This window comes from Panthera uncia, chromosome A2, assembly GCF_023721935.1.
Source record: "Panthera uncia isolate 11264 chromosome A2, Puncia_PCG_1.0, whole genome shotgun sequence".
Classification (NCBI taxonomy): domain Eukaryota; kingdom Metazoa; phylum Chordata; class Mammalia; order Carnivora; family Felidae; genus Panthera; species Panthera uncia.
Genome location: NC_064816.1, coordinates 62,012,533 through 62,035,578, shown reverse-complemented (window position 1 = coordinate 62,035,578; position 23,046 = coordinate 62,012,533). Strand labels below are relative to the sequence as shown.

At 50.4% G+C, this 23,046-nt stretch overlaps 1 protein-coding gene across 23 annotated transcripts in view; it reads right to left on the bottom strand.

The window, feature by feature from the left end:
• The window catches only part of IKZF1 (IKAROS family zinc finger 1), a 101,300-nt gene extending 78,876 nt beyond the window's left edge, over positions 1-22,424 (bottom strand). For 8 of the 23 annotated variants that reach the window (XM_049641245.1, XM_049641248.1, XM_049641255.1 and 5 more), the window contains exons 1-2: positions 22,107-22,424; positions 7,907-7,960 (exon numbers count right to left, since the gene is read on the bottom strand). In XM_049641245.1, the coding sequence (XP_049497202.1) occupies positions 7,907-7,946 (40 nt within the window). In that variant the 5' untranslated portion in view covers positions 7,947-7,960; positions 22,107-22,424. The other 15 variants (XM_049641239.1, XM_049641243.1, XM_049641250.1 and 12 more) reach the window with 9 other exon arrangements.
• Between the last annotated feature and the right edge of the window lie 622 nt (positions 22,425-23,046).

The window sequence follows — 23,046 nt, the reverse complement described above, 5'->3', positions numbered from 1 at the left end:
CTGGGGAGGCAAGTAGCAGCTTGAGTGTCTGGGGTCGTGGTCACTGCCGAGGGTGGTGATTTACATAGATTTCTATATTATGGATAATATGGGGTGGTCTAGTCCACCCAAATCAATGGTACTTTTCAGACATTCTCACGATCACTGCTCCATGCCAGTGACCAGACTTCCACAGCCTTATTTAGGACATCTGTGTGACACCCCATTGCATGGCCACACTAGGATTTATTTACATCCTTTATTCTCTTTTTGAATGTATATGGCTTTCCATCTTTTTTCCTCTTAAACGACACCGTGATGAACATCCCAGTGGCCAACTTTTGCACATGCTCTCAACAATCATCACAGTATAAACTCCCGGAAGTTTTGTGTGTGGGTCCAACGGCACCTACGTTCAAATTTCATTTATTTATTTATTTATTTATTTATTTATTTATTTATTTATTTTTATTTTAGAGAGAGAGGGGGCAGCGGGGGGAGGGGAGCAGAGAGAGGGGGAGAGAGAGAGACAGAATCCTAAACAGGCTCCATGCTCAGTGCGGAGCCTGATGTGGGACTTGATCCCACAACCCTGGGATCATGACCTGAGCCGAAATCAAGAGTTAGATGCCCAACTGCCTAAGCCACTCAGTGCTTAGGCATCTACATTTTGAAGACTAGCTCACATTCTTTCCTGTAAGCTGGTTCCAACCTACCCTCCCACAATCAGGCTTCTTCCCACCTTCCTATTAATTTGTTTTAAAGGTCAGCTGACTGATTATCTTGCTCAGAGCTACACGTGCTGGGGCTGTTCACTGCCTTTTAGAGAGCCAGGGAATATTCTGCCAGTGGCCTGATTTGATTCCACCTGGCAGGGAGTGCAGGCTTGGAAAGAGAAGGAACAGGGAATCCGATGCCTCCTGGGACCACGATTCTCTCCCTGGAATTCTTACTTTGAAATACAGCAAAAGGATCCGCACGACTGAAAAGTCGCTTCTCCTTTGCCAAGTGCGACTCAGCAAACGAAATCGGGTTTTACAGGATGGCTAGATCTATTCTGACCCCATTAGAATTACCTTTAACCAGAGGCTCCCCCACTGGGGAACCCACCCTCCCCTCCGACTCCCAGAAACCCAGCGCTGGGAAGCCATGACTGGTAGAAAACCCTCTTGTTTCCCTTGAAACTGAAGCACCTGTCCCTTCCAACCTTCTAGACACAACTTAAAACTGGCTTAGGCAACACAGACCACATGCACGAAACAACGCTGATGCAAAATAACCCATCAGAGTGGCTGCAGGACCCCGGTGGAGACGAAGACCTTCAAGGAGGTTAACAGAAAAGTGGAAGGCGGGGGTTACACATTCACTGGCAGGGCTGGTGACCTGGCTTCGCAGGTGAAGGACATCCTCGCAGAGCACACAAACGCTCGGGACCCAGAAAACACGGCTAGGAAGAAGACATCGTGGCTGAGTCCTCCAGCTTGGCTGTGGTCGCTGCAGTTAGCATGTTTTCACACAGAGCATTACTGGGTGTGTCTGGAGAGCCAGTACAACCCGAATTGTTAACGATGGGGCGGGATTGCGAGGATGTCTCAAGAAACCAGAAAGCCAAAGAGAAACGGAGGGCAGGTGCGTTCCATTGAGCAGGAGAACGAGGGAGGGAAACGGGTTAGCTGATAACTGGTTTCTCCTTATGGCAGCCAAGTGCAATGGTTTTCAGACTCTGAGAATGGCAGGGGGTGGTCAGAGGACAATTCTCCTCCTCCTTCTCCTTCCTCCTTTTCTCCTCCTCCTCCACTTCTTCCTTTTCCTTCTCCTCCTTCTTTTGCTAAGACGGATCTTACACGGAACTTCGATATACAAAACCAGTCTTCTGTGTGTAAAGTGGGGACACTGCAGGGTGGGGAGGCTGGAAGGCCACCTGCCTTCTCAAAGACCTCCTGACAAACCCCCCAGAACAGACGGTGGAGACCCCTGGCTGAACCAACGGACCCAAAGGTTAAACGTGTATAACAGAGTGAGCGAGGCGGTGCGCACGTGTGTCCTTGTGATTAACAAGCTGTCGTTATCATGGGGTGGGCGTGGGGGGCTGAGGAACTAATCTTTATGCACTTGTTTATCTTCTCCATGATACCTCCCTTTGAGATATCCCATGATGCTCTCAGAAGAAGAATCAGGACTTACCCAATGAAGGAACATGGTCTCTGATGCTACAGGATGTGCAAGTAACTCTCGATGACTCTTTTGGTCCTTAACTGCTCTGTTTATTGGGGAACAAGATCGACCACACGACACTGAAGATGCTCATATAACAGATGCTCCCCCTATGAGTTCTGTGGGTCTGGTCGGGCTCCAGCACTGAGCGAAATGCCAGCTCTCCAGTGCCCATCATCCTGAGTCTCAGCCCTCCCACTGTTTCCTGCATGGGGGAGAAAATGCCACCAAGAAAGCAGTGGGGATGATGATTCTACACGGGACAGACAACTCGGGGAGAAGGCGCAGTAAACACCCACCCCTGGTGTATACAGTGGTGCACAAAGTCAGACCTGGTGGTGAGCAGAGGGGGATATGTTCATCTCCCCTCTGGGGGCTCTGCTGTCACACGGCCTGGACTCGCCTTCACTCACTGAGAGTTTTCAAGAGGTGGTCCGAGTCGCCTAAAAGTCCCCAAAGTTTGGGCGGCCGCTAAGACATGAATCACTCCCACGATCCTTTGTGCCCAATGGTCCTTAGGTTCTCTCCCTGTGGGAGGTTTCTACGATGAACACTTAGCGCTTTGTGAAAGCCTTCCTGTTAAGCAAAGCTTTTTGTGTGGGTTGCTTTTAAACAAATTTGCCCGGTTAGCCATTTAAAACGCAAAACCACGGGAGGAGTATAAAAGGTACACAACTAAGGTCATTAGGTCAACACATCCCAAACATTAAGGCAGGGTGACCAGAAGTCACTTGAACCAGGATATCATTCCAACAGAAACATGGCATAAGTCACCCCTTCAAGACAGTAAAATGAGGCTAAAAACCTGATTTTGGCCTATCTCCCACGGCTGGTTGAAGATGGAAAAATAATGTGTGTGAATGCTAATCTATCCAAGAAGCTTAGGGAACCTGTTCTGCACATGTCAGCAAGCCACAGAAACACGAGGTCTGTGTCATGCCAAGTGCCTGTACCTCTCCTAAGTTCACGCTCAGAGACACGACGGCACGTAAAACTGTCCACAGGACGGTTATTATTTTCATGGAATCATTTAGGAGGGGAAGTATAATTTCACTTTGCTAGAAAAATGAAAGAAACTTCTTACCAATTTATATTTAATCTTCCTACTGCTTCTGCTTTAAATAAAGCACAGGTAATCTGTGAGAAGTGTTTTGGGCAAATTAGATGAAAGTTTGCATAATTTGCCTATCAGAAGCCAGTTAATTTAATTTCTCAGGTAGATTATAATTCATCCAACAAAGGTCTGTGATTCCCCATCTCACGAATGCAAGAGTGTTTTTTTTTCAAATTTTTAAAATGTTTATTTTTGAGAGAGAGAGACAGAGAGGGAGGGAGTGGGAGAGGCGCAGAGAGAGAGGGAAACACAGAATCCGAAGCAGATTCCAGGTTCTGAGCTGTCAGCACAGAGGCCTACGCAGGGCTCGAACTCATGAACCACGAGATCGTGACCTAAGCCGAATCAGACGTTTAACCGACTGAGCCACCCAGGCGCCCAAGAGTGGTTTTTATATACAATGACCCAGAGGAATGTAATTCCTGGGAGTAAATAAAAACTCAAAATATAGATTCCCAACTCTTGCATAGTGGACAAGCTTGTAACCCAGCACGCTGCCTGGCTTCCTGTGAGACTTCTGGTCACTCACTGAAATTCTCGAGTCTCAGCTCTGCAAATTGAAAATGGTAGCTGGGGGGCGCCTGGGTGACTCAGCCAGCCAAGCATCCAACTTCAGCTCAGGTCATGCTCTCACGGTTCGTGGGTTCAAGCCCCACATCAGGCTCACTGCTGTCAGCCTGTCAGCACAGAGCCTGGAGCCTGCTTCAGATTCTATGTCTCCCTCTCTCTCTGCCCCTCCCCTACTTGCGCTCTCTCTCTGTCTCTCAAAAATAAATGTTAAGAAAATTTTTTTTAAAAAGGCAAAGAAAATGGTACCTGTATCTTCGCCACCGGGTGCGTGTACAGTTGAAAAGAGAAGAATGCTTGGGGCAGTGTTTCCTAAAGGTAGACATTCAATCAATGTGGTTTACTATGAGACACATTTCCACTCACACACTTCAGTATATGAGGCTCATTTCCCTAAGCAGATTATGTATGCCTGCGAAGCATACTTCTTTCCCTGTTCCAACAAACATTACAAAGACCATTAAGAAGACATCCAAAGTAGCTTTAGGGTTATAGGAGCCCGAGGACCCTTAAATGGCAACTGGTTCACATCCCTCATTTTGCAGAGGATGCTATGGTGGTCCAAGAGGCAGGAAACCTGTCTCAGGTCCCACAGTTGGGGACAGAGATGAGGTATGGACACAGGGCTCACCATCCCTATTCTCCCATGGGCTGTCTCTTCCCTTAGAAACGAAAGCAAAAAATAATGCACACCCACAAAAATATTTTGGAAAGATTGCCAAAGAAGGAAGACACACACACACACACACACACACACACACACACACACACACACCAAAACCAAAACCAAAACTAAAACCAAAAAAAACTTTGCCCAAAGAATGAATGACAAGTGCCCTATAGTTAGGGAGAGCCCGGCGGTGCCTGGGAGGCTCAGTAAGTTAAGTGTCTGACTTTGGCTCAGGTCATGATCTCACGGTTCGTGAGTTCAAGCCCCGCATGGGGTTCTGTGCTGACAGCTCAGAGCCTGGAGCCTGCTTTGGATTCTGTGTCTCTCTCTCTCTTTCTGCCCCTCCCCAACTTGTGTGCGCTCTCTCTCTCTCTCTCTCTCTCTCTCTCTCTCTCTCAAAAATAAGTAAACATTAAAAAAAATTATTTTTTAAAGTTAGGGAGAGACTGCTCGTGCAGACTGTCTGCTAAGCCTGCTCAGTAACCTGGTCTCAAATCGTGGGTGTGAGTCAGTAACATTACTGAGTATCTACTCTCAAGACCCCATTGACCAGGGCTCAGTCCACATTTAGGAAAAAACCCCAGCAAAAAAGAACGAGGCAGTTTGAAAAAACATCCGACATTGAGAATTTCTTTGATTTTCAAGTGAATATTTCACAGATACTAGGCTGACCCCCCATGGCACCGCCAATGGTGGAACATTTTTGAACCCAGGAAACTGGCAACTTCGTAGGGTTCAACCTGGAAAGTCTATGTTTTTTCTTTCCTGTAGACAGAACCTGACATTGAAGAATTTTATGGGAAAAGAGGGTGATTCACTAACACGTTCCTCAGCGTATCGAGAATGTCAACTCCCGTTTGACTAAATGTACATCCTTATTCCACAGCTACCTGTCACTATCCTCAATTTCAGAAATGGGAGAGAAAAAGCGACGTGATTAGGTGTGAATTGGAGAACCAGCAAGAAGCAGAAAGTGTCCTTCCCATCTTTCGGGAAAATGGCACAACCCTTCAGATGCTCTGCTCGCTGTTTAGAATGCTGCCAGTTACACCATTCGTGTTTTGGAAGGAGCATTTCCTCTGCTGAGTGTATACAGACTACATTTCAGACCAAATCTGGAATCTTCTCGACCACAGAGGCGTTTCCTTTTTCAGGCCTTCCTGGGCCACGGGACTCCCTTCATTCTTGCACCCCTCCCCCAATGCCCACTTTCAAAAGCCAGCAACCAGAAAAACTGAGTGTTTTGCATCATGGTAAAGGGCAAGAAAACAATGAGAGGAAAACAAGGCTTTTGATATCGTTGTTGACAAGATATGAGACAAAACACTCTGGAGATGCCCACCTGGGTCAGGGCCTTCAGCTGTGGCTCTGGGACCTCAAAGGACAGAGGCTTCATTCATGTGTCACCTTAGAAGCTACCTAAGTGAGGGGTACCTGGGGGGCTCAGTCGGTTGGGCGTCTGACTTCGGCTCAGGTCATGATCTCACAGTTTGTGGGTTTGAGCCCTGCGTCGGGCTCTGTGCTGACAGTTCGGAACCTGCTTGGGACTCTCTCTCTCAAAATAAACAAATAAACTTAAAAAGAAAAGAAGTTACCCAAGAGAAATCAGAAACAATGAAAGGGTCTCTTGGCCTATGGAAGTTTTTAACATCCTGCGTTTTTGACAAGCTAATTCCCTCTCCCTGAGGCCTCTGGCAATCCTGGGTGGGACCCGCTTCCCCAGGCCAATGGGAGGTTTCCAAGAGCCAATCTTTTTTTTTCCCCCTCTGTTGTTTCTGTTGTTGTATTCCTGTTTCAGAATCAAGGAAAGTGTCTGAGAGACATAAATGCAAACAGACCTTAAAGATAGCAAGATAGTAGATAAAAAGCCTATAAAGATGTAAAGGTTCCCTTTTCTTCCTCCACAGCCCGACCTCCTTCCCATCACCAAGCTCCAGAGGGGAAGTCTAGATTGCTAACTATCCCTCCAGAATTTTCCTCAACATGCAAACATGTAGATTGAGTGCGCGCGCGTGTGTGTGTGTGTGTGTGTGTGTGTGTGTGTGTGATTTGTTTTCATTTCACAGAATGGATCCCGCTTTGCGTACTGTCTTGAACGCCGCTTTCACTTGGGCACGTGTCTTGGGCCTGTTCCAGTATGAAAGTTTGGCATCATCCTTGTTCACAAGAGAGGTTTGAATCAGTGTGCCCGTGTGCCCAAGTTTTTAGACATTAGCATCAGCGCTGCAGGGAGCGTCTGGGTCAACTCCCTGCCCGCTCGTGGGTGCAACTCTACAAAGAACTCCTTCAGTACCACGTAGTTCACACAGGGAAATGCCAAACTGCCAGCCAGTTCTCACTTCCGCCCACGTACGTGACGCTCCTACACGGCTGGGCCGACAAGCTAGCCTTGGCCTTGTTCTCGGTAGCCTGGGGAGTTTAAGTCCACGCTTGCCAAGTGATGGGATGACGGGAGGAGCTGGGCCAGGGGAGGCAGGAGACGTCTGGGATTGCGGCGTGAACTCGAACCTTCTCTCCTGCACACTCTCCAGTGGGCGAACATCCACCAAGTGGGGCAGGAGTCACACGTTTGGTCCCGAGACGCAGAATTCAATAAAAACTTGTAAACGGGTGGGGGCAGGTCAGCCAAGCCGCCAAGGACAGGCCATTCTCCCATAGACGCCAACCCCAGGATTGGCCATGAGCCTGGCAGGTTCTAAAAGGTAAAATACTGAAAACCCAAAGCCCAGACACAGGGCCAGACAGAGGGTGGGCTTCCCACGCCTAGGAACACGGGAGCCACACAGGCTTTGCCGGACGGGCTGATGGGTCATCCTGTCCAACACTGCCTAGTGGGACAGTGTGTGATAGGCCCTTGGGCCTCACCTCCCAATACTGACCACTCCACGTCCTGGGTCCCCATGATGAGAAGAGCCACATCCAATATGGCTCGAAAAAATGTTCAGCAAAGGGGAGCAAAGCTTAACAGATACTCTAAATTGTGTTTTCCAGCTGTCTTTCTCCCGTTCTCCCTCTCAAACACCACCCTTGGCATGGGTTTGGGGTCTAGAGCAGATCAAGCAGTCACTTCCTTCCCCCCACCCTCCCAAAGAGTATCAACCTATATGGAACCCTTTCCAGGTTGCTCTTGGATTTCATAGGAAAACTAATTTTATCTGGGAGATTTTTCTGTTGAGGTTCTCAAACTGGGATGAACTCTAAGAGTTAGCAGAAAACATGGACCCCAGTTCCACGCTGGTCTTTCCTCCGGCAGGAAAGCCTGTCTTCCTCTCTTGGGAGCTCGGCGACCACCTGGGCTCCTGGCACCCAGCGGAGCCGTCCTCACAGGCCTCCCATCCAAGTATATCCCACAAGGGTCTCACCTGAAACTCGGGACATGTCTCGACTCTCATCAGCGTCCATTGTCCTCAGGTTATCTGAGAAAGAAGAGGAAGGGATTTTAGTTTAAAGCAAATTACTAATAAGATATGAAGAGAGCGAGAGCGAGAGCGAGAGCGAGAGAAGCTCTATGCGTTTAACAACAAGGTTATCTACCAAGAAGAATGCATTTTCCTCCTCACATACTTGCTGGAGTATCAGACTGGCACAGACCTTGATCCTTTTAAAAACAGCATTACAAAGATTGATAAAAATATCATTACAAGCACAGGAGGACCAAATTTGTTATTTATTGTTAATTTCCTACTGCATAATAACCCAAAATGCAAACTGACTGCAACAAAATTAAGCAGAAAATTAAATGGCCCTGGGTCATTGTAGGCACAGAATTCATTCTCTTGGCTGATCCATAGTTATGTTCTTTCTAATTTACTGAGCATGCATCGATGAACCTTGAGTCAGCTTGGTGACACGCATACACTCAGCAATCAAAAAACGAAGCAATTTGCTGAAGAATGTCTCATTTACCCAGGCAGGGCTGCATATCTGAGCGGCTCTCGTCCTCCCTCCATCAATAATGAATACACCTCCAGCCTGGCAGATGGGCAACGCGGCTGCTTCCGTCTTTGTCCCCACTCTTTCAGGGACCCTGCCTCAGACATCGCCAGCGCGCTCACGCAGGAAGTGAGGCTCACGAGGGCAGCAAGACGGGGCTGGGGCAGCCCCCAAACCTTCCTCTTTGCTGACACATGGCTGGGCTCCTCAGATTGGTGTAGGAAGAGAAAACCAAGCGGGAAGAGCCATCCTGGAGGGTGACAGGGAAGGCTCTGCCAGGCGCACCGGGCAGGGGTCAGCCCCCGTCGGCCCTGGCCTGACCTCGGAGGTCTGGGGAGCCCTAGGAGGGGACACCTGGAGGCCCCTTGGGTAGGAAAGCTGTGGCCACCAGGAGGGGACCTCGACCAAATCTGCTCATTTACGCTCTGCTGGACAGCTCGGGACAGAGCCTTCTCTAAGCAACAAACTGAGTCTATCTGATGAGTCTAAATGAGGCCACCTCTGGTTCGGGGGGGACCACACCTCTGTCTCTTGGGTTCAGGTGTGTGGATCTGAGCCAGGAGGCCAGTCTTCAGCCGACCCGGACACTGATGGAGAATTCAGGGGACCTTGCCCTCTCCAGTTCGGCTGAGACTACGCAGGCAGGGGCAAATTTAGGCGTGCAGATCAATACATAGATGCCTATACGGCGTGCGCAGAATCCATATTTTCAATTTCTATAGTATCAGTACTAGTCACGAAGAAGACACGAATGACTATCACTTTTTTTTTTTTTTTTTCTGGACGGGGAGGGGTTTTCAACTATTTCTGAGAGCCACTGAATGCGTCTGAATTGTGACAGGAATTTTCCAGGCCGGCGTGCGGTGCACGGTTACTGCCGCTGACCACAGAAGGGAAAAAGGCTCGTGGCCCACATGTATTTCAGCCCCAAGACTAAGGGCCCACAAGCAGGCCGGAACCAAACACACGGGCCCCAGAAGCAAACCCAGAAGCAAACCCAGAGCATCTAAGGTGCCACAGTCTTCCATGTTAAACAGGCAAAACTCTATGATTCTTTGGAAACCACCAAGACGACTACGTAGAAACAAGACACACACGGTTGAGAAAAATCTCGAATCTTTATACAGCATTAAGGTGAGGTCCTGTTTTCTGAAGGCGAGTATGGTCTTTTATTGTGGAATCACACAGACCAGTCTTGAAATGTCCCTGGCATGAGTGGGGGACACCTTGTTGTAACAAATACTCTTCTAAATAAACACTAGTCTAGGTGCCAGAGACAGATTCCTGATAAAAAAAAAAAAAGTATGGGGGCGCCTGGGTGGCTCAGTCGGTTAAGCGTCTGATTTCGGTTCAGGTCACGATCTCACAGTTTGTGGGTTCGAGCCCCGAGTTGGGCTCTGTGCTGACAGCTTGGAGCCTAGAGCCTGCTTCCGATTCTGTGTCCCCCTCTCTCTCCGCCCCTCCCCTGCTTGCACTCTGTCTCTGTCTCTCTCTCAAAAATAAATAAACATTTTAAAAAAAGAAAGTATAGGGGCACCTGGGTGGCTCAGTTGGTTGAGCATCCGACTTCGGCTCAGGTCACAATCTCACGGTTCGTGGGTTTGAGCCCCGAGTTGGGCCCTGTGCTGACAGCTCGGAGCCTGAAGCCTGCTTCGGATTCTGTGTCTCCCTCTCTTTCTGCCCCTCCCCTGCTCTCCCCCCCCACCCCGCAAAATAAATAAACATTAAAATAAATAAGTAAATAAACACTAGTCTAAATAAATCTTGCAGCAACTACTAGTCTAACAACAAAATTTGTAGAATGTTGACTTAGAATCTTCTTGCTATGCAAGTGACCCATTTTTTTCAACTTCTTTTTTCATAAAGGCAAGAAAATGCCCATAACTCCTACCACTTAAGACTACTCAGTTTTGTGCATCTGTGTATGTGTGTTTGTATACACACACAGAGCACTGGACAAAAACAGGACACTAAACTTATTCCAAATATACTGCTGTGAATTTTTTTTTTCATTTCATCCTACACCTATTTTTTGTATTTTGCAAATCTACATCAACGCCCTCATTTCAATGGCTACGCACAGCTCAGCTGTGGGAACTGATTTATCCAGCATCCTACTGTAGAGTCAAGCTATTTCCAAGCAAAGGACAGACTGTTTCCTAAAGCCCCATAGATGGCTCCCCACCTTGGCTCTCAGGGAGAAGGCGTCCTCCCTCATGGTGGCGGCAGAGAGGGAGACCCTCTGGGTTTGAGGCCAGGGCCAGAATCCATTCACATCAGGTCCCCCGTTGTGGGTCTGGCGGTTCAGGCAGGAGGTGTGACAGGTGCCACAAAGCAGAAAACAGAGGGTCTGAGGCCCAGACCAGGCTCTGCTGGGCCGGAAAGGTCTGCCCTAGGCAGTCACCTCACCTGTGTGTCCTGTGTGTCCCCTCCAGGAGGCAGCCCCATCCCAGCAGCCGTCTGCACACTCAGGACGGCGGGTGTTCTGGGGGCCGGCGACACTGAGCAGAGGACGGGGAATCTGTGTCAACACGCCTGTTTCCATTTTCGCTAAATGTCCACCCCCACCCCCACCCCCACTATGTGTAACTCCACTGGGTAATCAGCACCACCTAGATTTTCAAACACAGTCTGAATGAATCCTGCTCCGCGTGGGCGTGTGGCCCCCTTGCTCAAGACTAATGTCGGCTTGTTACCACTGCTTTGACTTTCTTGACAATTCGGGGACAGGGCCCACGCCCCGTGAATTCTGCAGCCGGGCTTGCTTGCCATCACACGGGGAGGGGGACATGGGGGGACTTGACCAGCTCCTTCAAACTTCCCCAAAGTCCAAATTTGCATCTCTTGGGATGGAACAGTCGTGACTTTTTTTTTTTTTTTTTGGTAAAAGTGACTGTTTTCAGGCAAAGATCAGACAAATCATTCAGCGATGGGAAACTGATGTGAGGGCGAGGAAATTCCGTCCCCTCCAAGACCCGAGATGACAGAGGGGCAGCTGGGGGGGGCATGCGTGTCTGGGGGGGGCGGGGCTCTGCACTCATTTTCAGACAGCTTCCTGGACGTCTTCTCCCACATGGACACTGTCTGTGTCCAGCGTCAAGTGCAAAGCAGAGAGCTCGGGCTGGACAGGGTCTCCGCCACGAAGGAGCTCACGATCAGAAAGAGGGGTTCATCACACAAGCGGATCAACAACTTGTTTTCGGGAACCGGCACCTACACAAAAACCAGGATCGTAGGTCTGCGGAGGGAGAAGCCAGAGGGAACGATTATTTCACAGAAGTCAACTGTGATTTTCTACTCTGCCCGGGGATACCCAGACACCTGAACTTCTGAACCGATCGACGGCAGAAAACACCACAGCAGCAAACACCCATCGCCTGGGCAGTTTTTAGGGCCCTGAATGCTCTTATTGTGTCTTTGGAGCCAGTGGCTCTGAATCTTGCACAAGGGGAAACAGATGCGGAGATAAGTGGAGGCCAGCGTGACAGCGACGTCGGGGGCTGTCCCTCCGGGGGTGGGGGGCAGAGCCTGCTGTCAGAAGCCACTGCCCACGGCCATCTCCCTCTCTGGAGCGGTCACTGAGCCTAACACCGCTTGCTGTCTCTCCCTCCCTCCCCTTCCCTCTCTGTGTCTGTGTCTCTGTCTCTCCCAGGTCCCTCTGCTCCAACAGGACTTGCCTGGTTTCGGTTTCATGGAGTTGGCCTATCAGCAACTCTAGAAAGCAGGGGGTGCAGAGGGGCAAACACAAGGGCTGAGAGACGGAGCAAAGGTGGCCCAGCACACTTCTGCTCCTGCAGCCAGGCCAGGGGAGACATGGCCTTACAGCTGGGGCCACCCTGTGAAGGAGCCCTGGGGACAGGGAGCTTTGGAAACACCCCCCCCCCCACCTTGTCCCTTGTCCTTCTTTCCTTCCTCCACACCCACGATGGACTGGGGACCTGGCTGTCCCCTGGGAAGATGCATCCAACCGCCCTGGGCAGTCGTGGCTCCTGGGCCAGGAGCTGGGCAAGTCTCCAGTACTGTCCTCATTTCCACCTGCAAGCGAGCAGGTGGCCCCAAGAACAGCCCCGAGAGCCACAAGGAGCCTCAAGGGCCACTGTCACGTGTGCAGGGCTGGCTGCGGTCCCCAGCCCCGTCCTCAGCCTCCTGAAGTGCCCCTTCCTTTCCCGAAGATGAGCCCCTCCCTTCATATCATTTGCTCTGAAATCGCCGTGCTCACCCATAATGAAGTCAAAATGAAAAGCTAGGTGCCCGTCCAGAACCACAACTTGATTCCTTTTCCAGCAGCCCGAAGTCATGGCTGTTCCAGCACGGCTAAGTGCACAGCATGCGCAACTGGCCGTGACGAACCCCGGTGGTCACTCAGCATGAGTCTGCTCCCCAGGTTCACACAACTCCTCCACAAGCTTTACAAAAAACCCTCAGTTCTCTGTGGTTCAAGCAACGGACACAAACTAAAGAAAATGCCATATCTGCGCAGCGAGAGGCTGTTAATAAGACTGTCCTGCCTGTTTGCAAGTTGCCAACGGAGTAAATCTTAAAAGCCCTCGTGGCGCAAACCAGAATTTTTTTGGAGCCCTGTGTGGCGAGGAGTGTTCACTATGCTTATCATGGTGATCGCTTTGCAATATGCACAAATATTGAATTGGTATGTTGTCCATGGGAAACGAATGTAATGCTACATTGCAATTATGCCCCAATTAAAAGTGCATCCATACATAAAAACAATGCCTTTCCCCGCCCCTGATACACAGAGGTGACTTTCTGCCCAGTGCCATTTCACGACATTTCTCGAGTACCTGATATGTGCCAGGAAGAGGCAGTAAAGAAATGGATATGGCTTTATTCAAGCAACTGACAACGGCACTTAACAGGCCAACGGGAGTGGGCACCTGGTCTACCTTGTCCACCGTTTTATGTGTCTGGCGCAGTGTTCATTTGTTAAACGTGTACCTGTAACCTTCGCGATTACACTGTACAACTGTAATCATCGCGCATGATCTGTATATGATTTCCCTTCTATAGATGAGAAGACTGAGGCTGATAATGCAGCAGCCCGCACGAAGGCACCCGTCTAACACAACAGCGGAGCTGATCCGAACCCACAACCTCTCCACGGAGACGCGTTTTTCACTCCCGCCCGGGCGAACCGCAGAGCCCGGGCTCGTGGTCCCAAATTTCAAACGGACAACGAGCAAGGAGTGGACGTTCCCTGTGTCCTAACAGGAAAGAAGTGTGTCCTTGGTACTACTGTGCAGGTAAAGGCAGACTTCATCCCACAACTTCCACGGTGAAGTCAAATTCTGCTTATTGCATAAAATGTATGCTGTTGATCTTTGTTTTTTCCCCCTCCTGAAGAGTGAGATTGCATTACACTTACATTTGGGGGTTATTTCCTTATCAATGACGCTTGTTTTGAAGGGGGCGGGTGTGTGGGGAAAACGGGCCAAGCCTATAATCTATTTAAAACGCCTTAGGTCACAGACCTCTTTAATAAAACCCATTATCCCTGCCCAGAGAGAGCCCTTTCATTTTCAGATGGGTAGATTTTATTTTTGCAAATCTATCATATCACTGTGAATTACACTGTATCGTAAAAAAAGAAATGTTCCAAGAGAAAGCTAAAGCAATCTGCGAGGTCTTTGTGTCTGGTCAGGGGGACCTTATAGGTTTTCCTAACAACTTGACAAAACAGGTCAGGAGAGCATAAAAACTTCCGGGCACTCTTATTTCATTTCTGATTCTTTTCATTTTTCAAAAATTAGCTGCCAATCTACACATTTTCATGATTATTCCACGGAGTATTGCTGGCACAAATAACAATGAAAAACAAGATTTCAACAGGACAGCAGGGAATCCAATTTGGCTTTCGCCGGGCTCCCCCTCCCCCATATTTAACGGAGCCACAGAAAATGCCTCCAGTGGTTCGTTCTACTGTGAACCTGCTTTTTTCAGGGCAAATTAGCTCAGATGTGCAACTCTGTCCTCACATACCTCCCCCGCCTTTGGGGCAGGAACTGGTATGCAAAAGAGGAAGGGGGGGGGGGGGACCGAAGAAGCCTTTTCAAAATACAGCTAAAAAGCATGCTGTTTGAAAACATTCTCAGCAAGGAGATATTTAATGCAGAAGGGAAAAGAACACAAGAATACTGCTAAATGTCATCATGGAGCCACCTGTCTCCAAGTGAGGTATAAAGAACGATGAGAGATACTGCATTACATTAGAATTTTTTTTTTTTAAATAGAGAAGGCAGAGTTAGAGGGACGGTTCCCTACGCTCACCCATCTGCTCTCAAAAGCAGGTCCTGCACAGGATTTCTAGGGGCCCTAGAAGGTTCTGGCATTATGTGATTCTCCTATGCAGAGAAGAGACTGTAAAGGATCTGGGAAAGAGGCTAGTAAAGAATGTTCCAGCACTAGACCACAGGCTCTCAAACTACTCCCAACATTGTTTATGTGGCAACCATGGCAGAGACATTCACACTCAAAATTTACATTCACTTTTATAGGACTTTTCCTAATTCTGACTGTCCTCAGAAGCCATTTCCTAAGCAGCTTCCTCAAATATAAATGGCTTTTTACACTTCGCTTCATCACTTAAGTAAAAAAAAAAAAAAAAAAAAATCTAAGTTTAGAATCATTTTCTTCTACCCTCTTCCCGATTTCAGAAGACCTTCATGCATGGCCAGCGACTGTGCAACAAAAATGAGATTTACACCTTTAAAAAAATATAAAAACTGCCCCAAAATAATGATGTGCACCGATATTCCCAAGAGTGCTGATGTCTTGTCATTTCTTATTACAAAGTGATGAAACAGAGGAGCATTTTCCTGTTCCTATATTGCGCCCGCCCCCCACCTCTCAAGTTATTTTTTTCACTTAAAGAAAAAAGGATCAATACAAAGTTACAATGTTCACTAAGTGTTTTACTCAGCAACTGCCAGTGCTGTCCTCGCAAAGAGAACAGTATCTTCTCTGGTCCTCTTAGCAGTGGCTTTAGTTAAGGTGTTAGTAGATCATTTCATGGACACACGTGGAACCTCAAAATGAAAACTGAACACGCAAATCCACTTGTGCTGTATACCCATAACATTCCTCCAAATGGTAACACTACAAGACCGCCAGACTTTTTTAAATTGAAGGGCTTGTGTGAGCTGCCTTGGCGAAAGATACATTCCACTGAGACCCAAGGAAGTACACTGAGATAAATCTCCCCAGGCATGGCCGGTTGTTTACAAATACACCCACATCTGTTTATTTGCAATAACTGGGAGCCACTGCTGATTTGCCCGCTGAGAACATTCTGGTAGGGACTGTAACCTTTTCTCGTTTCAGGTTAGCCTCTGCTGTCTGGTTGGGAGTGAGACAAGATCTACCAATGTACATAGGAACCTGGAGAGAAAATGTATTCCGGAGCAAACACGTCGAGGGACTCGTGGTTGCCCAGACTTCCAGGTACCCCTTATTCCTTGAGATGGAAAAACGTTGCTTGGCCCAGAGAGAGGGGCTGTTTCCTCCTGGCTCCAGGGAGGAGAATGTAGACACCCTGCTGACTGACTCCCTCCACTAAAGCCACAGAGTTTCCGGGCCAAAGGGAAATTCTCTCTGCAAGAAGACACACATTCTGAGCTCCTCTGTTCTTTTTGGCAACACCCACAAATCATCAAGTAAAATCACTTAAAGTGAGGCAACTTTGCGAAAAGCGTTAAAAAATCACCTATGTGCCCATTTTCCCACTACGTCCACACCCCACGGAATGTGGATTCAAGACCCCGGTTCCTTGAACCCTAGCCTGTGTCCCGGGAGCTGCAGGACTCCAGAATTCACCTCGCTCCCCCAACCTCAAACGATCTCCGCTGAAGTCAGACCAAGCCGTTTCTGAGAAGAGTAGAAGGGGGAACACACATATCAGTTACTTGGTGAGAACGACTGCTATGACAATCCACCCAACAATTACAGACAAGAAGACCGCTCAATGTTCTCGGTGGCCTCTTCAGTTGGATCGAGTTCGCAAGGAAAGTTCTAGATGTCCATTTTATTCTGGGACAGACCGAGAGGTCGGTCCCAGTGGGGCTGTAACCCAGACGTGGGTTATATGCCCAAGAGCCCTGCACAAATGACGAGGTCCATATGAACACACGTTCCTGGCGGGTATCAGGCCCAACCAGGATCGCCTAGAGCCCAGTCTGTAATCCACAACCTTTGGCCTACAAGGTCCTCATGCAAACCCGGGTGTGGGGTGTCATCAGTAGAACCTCACAGAAGCTTACAACTTCCTCCTCTGTAGGGCTACAAAGAAATCGGCACGTCCTTATTTATAATTTGGCAGAAAATGCTCATGTCCATCAGACAGCAAAACATAGGAGAGCTAATTTTGAACAGTACAACCAGATTTTTCTGCGGCCCTTAAGTAAGTATAAATTATTTTCAATGCTTCACTTTTAAGTATCTTGTTGTTTGTTGTTATTGTTTAGCAAGTTTCCTTTCTTTCTCAGAAGGCTCTCCTCCTCCACATGAAGCTGGAGGTTCCTGAAATCCAGGGAAACACGGACAACTCCAGGCAGCAGGAAGCCCCGTGTAGAAAAGCCCTCAAAATTTCCAAATGAGTTTTAAAAGGGAATTAATTGCCTTATCTCTCTAACAACCTCCCATAATTAGTGGTCTGATTTCAGTTTAATGAAGTGGGATACACAATTTATCAATATGGTTCCACCGTAGATCTCTTTGCATATCACTTTAATTTTCCGCCCTACACAAAACTCAGCCACAAAGGAGGAGAAAAAGGTCAGTTTTTCAGGCTAAAAGTGGGGCTCACACCGGGGGGTCGCTGGCTCTCTCTCCTTTCCATTAAAACCCTGGAGGACATTTCAGAGTGTCTCAGGAACAAGCTTATAAAAGATCAATTCCTCATTTTCATTTCTCCTGAAGATTCTAAAGTAAACATCCCCCCCCCCCACCGACCTTAGGGCTAAGGAGGTATCTCATTTGCTCTGAGTTTGCCAGCGAAAATCTGACTCAAGGACCAAAAAGCACCCCCCAAAAACCGGACGAATCAATGTCCACGGTGGAACTCTTAGCTTTGGAAAGGAGTCAGACCCACATGGCTCAACCTGCAATTGTTCCAAATGACCAGAAAACGCCTTGGAGGGTTGATATCGGCGCGATCTCGAAAACGGAGCTTAAAGTCCCACCTCGGTATGGATAAGAGCGCTTAAAAATACTTCATGCCGCTCTTTGTCAGTTGTTTGTACAGCCTCTGCAAGCCACCCCCCCCCCCCAAGAAAGAAGCAAGACGGAGGGAGGGCAGGGAAGGAGGGCAGAGGAAGGATGCTGGGTGCGCCCTTCACATCCCACGGCCCCCCGAGCCCCCCGGCCTGGCAGCTGGGCACCATATCCATTACGCTAACTTTTGGCGCGAAAACGGCAGGAAGAGAGTCAGATTTCCTTTAGCAGTGAGCTGATTGCCGGAGAAAAATGAATCATTGCACACTTGAGTGAGAAAATATGAAGAAGGCACTTTCCCACTAATTAGGGCCCATTCTGGGCAATCCGTTAAGCAGTGGCCCCTGCGCCACGAGCCATCAGGAGGTGGGGCACAGGAACACCTGAAAGCAGCGCGTGCAAATGGTGCATAATGACGCTCTCCATCACCCCAGACAGGTGGTGCAGGGGTGCGGGGCAGGGGCTGGGCAGGGGCCACACCGGCTCTCCCCCCGTCTATGCAAGCGCAGCAGAGAAAGCGTGGGGCACTCACCAGTGAGCGCGTGCCTCCCAGAGACCTACGAGCGCTGCCTTTTGAGGACTGGGGTGGGGTCTTCGGACCCTGGGCCGCGTGGAGTCCCCTCGACTCAGCCGCCTGAGAGGGACCCTGCTGTCCCCCGGGGTGGAGGCCCGTCTCCTCCACCACCGCCTGCACACTCCACTGGGGCGGAGAGAAAGGTGGGACCATTTGCCAAATATGCAAAAAAGGAGGGAAGATAGTTTTCTCTCAGGAAAACACGGGCAGGAAGGGAGCCTTGCGCTTCCTGTCCTGACCAAAACGGGTTCAGAGATTATGAGGACGTCTGAGCTGACAGGCTTGCGGTGGAAGACGGAGGGAGCTCTTTGAGTCAACAGGAATTGAGGGCTCCCCGAAGGCAGACATGGCTACACGGGAGAAGGGAAACAGGACCAGACCTGCACCGGGCAAGACAGAGGCCCCCAGGCCTGGCCGTCTGGGCTTTCGCCACGTCTGACAGAGCATTGCGGGTGGGTCACTGGGGGCACCTGTGGCAGCGGCCTGTTTATCACAGCAAAGTCAGACAAGGACAAAAAGCCAACGGAAGCCTGTAGGCCGTGGCCTGTAGGTGTAGGCCTCGGCCGGTGCCCCGCGGGCCCTTCTCAGGGGTGACCCCCCCCCCCCAGCGACACACACACAGAGGTGGCCCTGCCCCCTCTCCCCACAGGAACTTCTGCAAAGCGGCTTTGGGTTGGCTGCCTCTCACTCGTCCTCGTCCCCACACAGCATCTCACGCCTCACGTTCCATCATGTCTTAAAGACATTTGCCAGAGTAGCACACAACGTTTAAAAACCGCGTCTGAGGAAAGCTATGAAAGCGACAGCCTGGCAGGGCGGGTGTCACGGGAGCCACAGAGAGAGGAGCCGGGTGCAGAGTTGTTTCTCAAACTGCACAGAGCACCGCCGCCCCCTCGGGTCTCCACAGGGAACCAGCCACATTGCGGTCGCTGGAGTTGGGTCTGGGGTGTGAGAGTCCCCAACGGGCCCCACTGCTCTTTCCTACCTTATCTGACTTTGAAGCTTGTGTGTGTGTGTGTGTGTGTGTGTGTGTGTGTGTGTGTGTCTGCCCCTCCCCTGCTTGCTTGCTCTCTCTCTCTCTCAAAAATAAATAAAAAATAAATTAAAAAAAATATCAACAGACCCACCCCAGACGGGGAGTAACCTTAAGCACCGGGGGCCAGACAGAAGCAGCATCTGGTCAGAAGCCCGAGGCACAATCCCCAGGAAGGCCTGTGAGCCTCACACATCACAAGCGTTGCCAGAGAACCAACAAGAGGCTTGGGTTCGTTCCCCGTGCGGAGCCACTGGGGGAATCTCCATTAGAATAAGGCAACGGAAACCAATACTTATTTCGTAGCGAAATGATTTCATAATCACAAAGCTCAGAAGATGGAAAAAACGCACACGAGCCATGAAACGGTGTTATCCTTGACGGATTCTGGGTTCACTGCAAAGCTGTAACCTGCACACACAGTCTTGGGCAGACACCCAAAGTACTGACATCGTTTACGTCTAAACTCAACAGCATAAAGAGGAAAACCCATCGCGCTTTAGTAAAAGGCAAAAACCAACCGAACAAACAGAACCGAAAAGGAGGGGCTTTATTACTCACGTCAGGTCTGTGTGATGTGAAAACTCTCACCCTGCCCCTATGCCTCCCTCTCCACGCCAGCTCTGTGTGTGTGTGTGTGTGTGTGTGCAGAGACGCACAGAATTTCTTTATTTCCTGTATCTGTTCACGCACACCTGATCCTGAAGCACACACGGGACTCGTGTATGTGTGGGGGTAGGGGCATTTCATCACATGGCATCCACCATGTTCCCCCAAATTTCCAAAGTTTGACATGTATGTTGACAATGTGCAACTGCATTACCTAAACATGAGACACACAAATCCAAATCAAGGGGGGGGGGGATCCCCCCAAAACAACCATCATCCTCGAACGCTTAAGTCTCTCGCCAAGTGACAAAGACACGGTGGCCCCCAGCACGCCTGAGCTTCAGACCTCTTGGCCAGGAAATTCACCAAGCTCTTAATGTCTCAACAAAGGAACCGGTGTCACGGACGGCCACGGTTTACCTTCCCTCACGAGGCTGTGGACCAACTTCTCCAAAGCGTCCAACGTCACACATGCACAGTTTTCTTTACAGACCCGCCAACTTGTCCCGCGAGAGCGCACTACTGGGCTATTATGGCCACCAGGCTCCTGAATTCCGAGGAGGTATAATTAATTCCTCAAGGTGCAGCATTTCACTGAAAACGCTGGTGAATTAAACAAACAAGCATGCTGGGATTTGCAGAGCCCCTGCCTTCAACTACCACCAGGAAGCAAAACGGGAAGATGGCACGGCCACTGAACTCAATAACACGGTCTCGCATCAACCCGGGTGGACTTTAAGACCGGGAAGCACGTTTTTGTTTTTCTGTTTTTGTTTTTGTTTTTTTTTTTTGCCACGTAAAAAAGGTATCAACACATACGTTCCTGGAAAGTTTTAAAATCACATACATGATATCAAGCCAGAACTGTATGGGATTTGAAGACGTGACATCATTATTTACATGTGTGCACACAAGTTCTGTTTTAACACGTTCTGCATATCCTATGATGTAAGCAGGTAATCTTCCTGCCACGGATACTTGTCACTGTTTAAAATTTTAGCCACGTTGCCAAATAATCTGATTTGTCGCCGAAACAATTCTGACACATGGAATACCGAAACATACTCAAACGGCAGCTTTAAAATTCCATTTGAAAGATGAATCCCATTGACCCCCTCAAACGTCTCCAAACAAAGAAAGAAATCCAAGAGGCTCCAACCGTTTCCTGCTGGTTTCTCTCTCCTCTCAGCTCAAAACCAAGTGAACCCATCTTTGCAACCGTTTCAATTTCTATGAAAGTTGAAATATTGTACACATTGCATATTTTCTAATTCCATAAATTTTTCTCCTTGAACAGGAGTTGGTTTGGGTGGCAAGTAGATATTTTCTTCAAGAGAAGTTTGAGTCTCCAAGTTCAAAAACAAGGTGTCTGGGAGCAGAGATGGGGGTGGGGGGAGGCAGGGGAGGGGAACAAGCAGCACGCTGGCTGAGCCAAGCACGCTGCCTTGAATTCGCTCTGGGCCGGCTGCAGCCCTGGGCGGGGAGAAGGAAAACAGTGTTGGCAATGCCTGTCCAGACGCTGCGGACTTTCTGCTCTCCACATGTCACACTCTGTGCCTCGAAATTGGAAGAAAAAACAATCTCATCGTCACTAGGTTCCTCCGGAATCACCGAGGATCCTTGACCATTTTTTTTTTAAATACATTTTCAAATACACCCACCAGTAATCTGACGCCTTCTTGCCAGGGCGTTTGGAAACCTAATCGCCAAAATTGCAGTCAGCAAAGGAACCACTAACTTTTCAGACCGGGATAATTCTTCATTTGGCAGAAAGCAAGTTCAGACGCGATCTAATGGTTTTTCAGGACAAGCAAAAGGCTGGCCCCTCAGAGATCAGGAGAGAAAGCTCTCCCTGGGTGACTTTATAAAGCCTGGCTTCCGTCACCTCTAGGTACATATCAATTTAAATGCAACGGGCGCTGGACCGTCCTCCCCGTGGTGACAGCGGGGCGGCTCACGAGTGTCCCACGCCGGCCTGGCCCTGCGCCTTCGGTCACCGCACAAGTTGACGGCGGAGGCTTTGACAAAAGTCAGCGCTCTCCCTATCCCCAGAAAGGAGAGGCGGACCTGAGCGAAAGCAGGGATCACAGCTATTACTGCCTTGTCTTTTCATTCTCTTCCTCTCTGTTTTTTTTTTAAGCCACCGGCTACTCTGAGTTTTCCTACTGAAATTCAATTGGAAAACACTCACGTGGACGTGTGCGTCGCACTTTGGGGGCCGAGACCGATCCTCGGGCGCGAACAGCAACCTCGGGGCCGGGGCTCCCTCTGCCCCGCCGGGCTCGCCCGGGGCCGGCCGCCTCGCCACCTCCAAGGTCCCGGCCGGGCTCGGGCTCGGCGGCGCTGCGCGGGGACCCGGGGACCGTGGCCGCAGTCGCCGCCCCGGGCCGCGCACGCACTTGTTAGAGCGCCCTGCTAACTCGGCCGCCGGGCTCTTCCCAGCTTTCTTTCACAACGACTTCCTGAAGTTGCTCACTCGCCCGGTTCCCCATTTCTCCGCCACCCTCCCCCCCCCCCCCCCCCCCCCCCCCCTCCTCCGCCGGCTCCGACCCGGTTTTCGCGCTCGCTGCCGGCCGGCCGCCCCGCGCGCACAGCGCCGCCCACGGGCCGCGCACCTGGGCCCCCTCCGCGCCGTGCCCCTGCGCCCCGCCACCTGCGGCCGCCCGCGCTCCGCAAACTTTGGGGGCGGTGCACCCCTCCGGCCGACCGCTCCGCCGGCCCGCAGCCGCCCCGCCCCGCGCGCTCCGCCCTGCCCTCGCCCGGCTTGCTGCCCCGGAACGCGGAGCGGGACCCGGGGGGCGCGGGGCGCGGAGCCGGGCGCTCGGCCTGGCGCGGAGGGGGACTCGGAGCGGGGCGCGGGTCCGGGCGCGGAGAGGGACTCGGAGCGGGGCGCGGGTCCGGGCGCGGAGGGGGACCGGGAGCGGGACGCACAGACGGACGCGTAGCGGGACGCGGACCCCGGGCGCGTAGCTGGAAGCGCCGCCTTCGCCCCAGCCTCCGCCGCCGGGTCGCCGGCTCCCGCGGTGCGGTCCGACCGCAACTCCGGGACCGCGCGCACAAACTTTGCCGGGGCGCGGGGCTGGGTCCCGGCCCCCCCTCCATCCCCACTCCCACCCCCACTCCCACTCCAG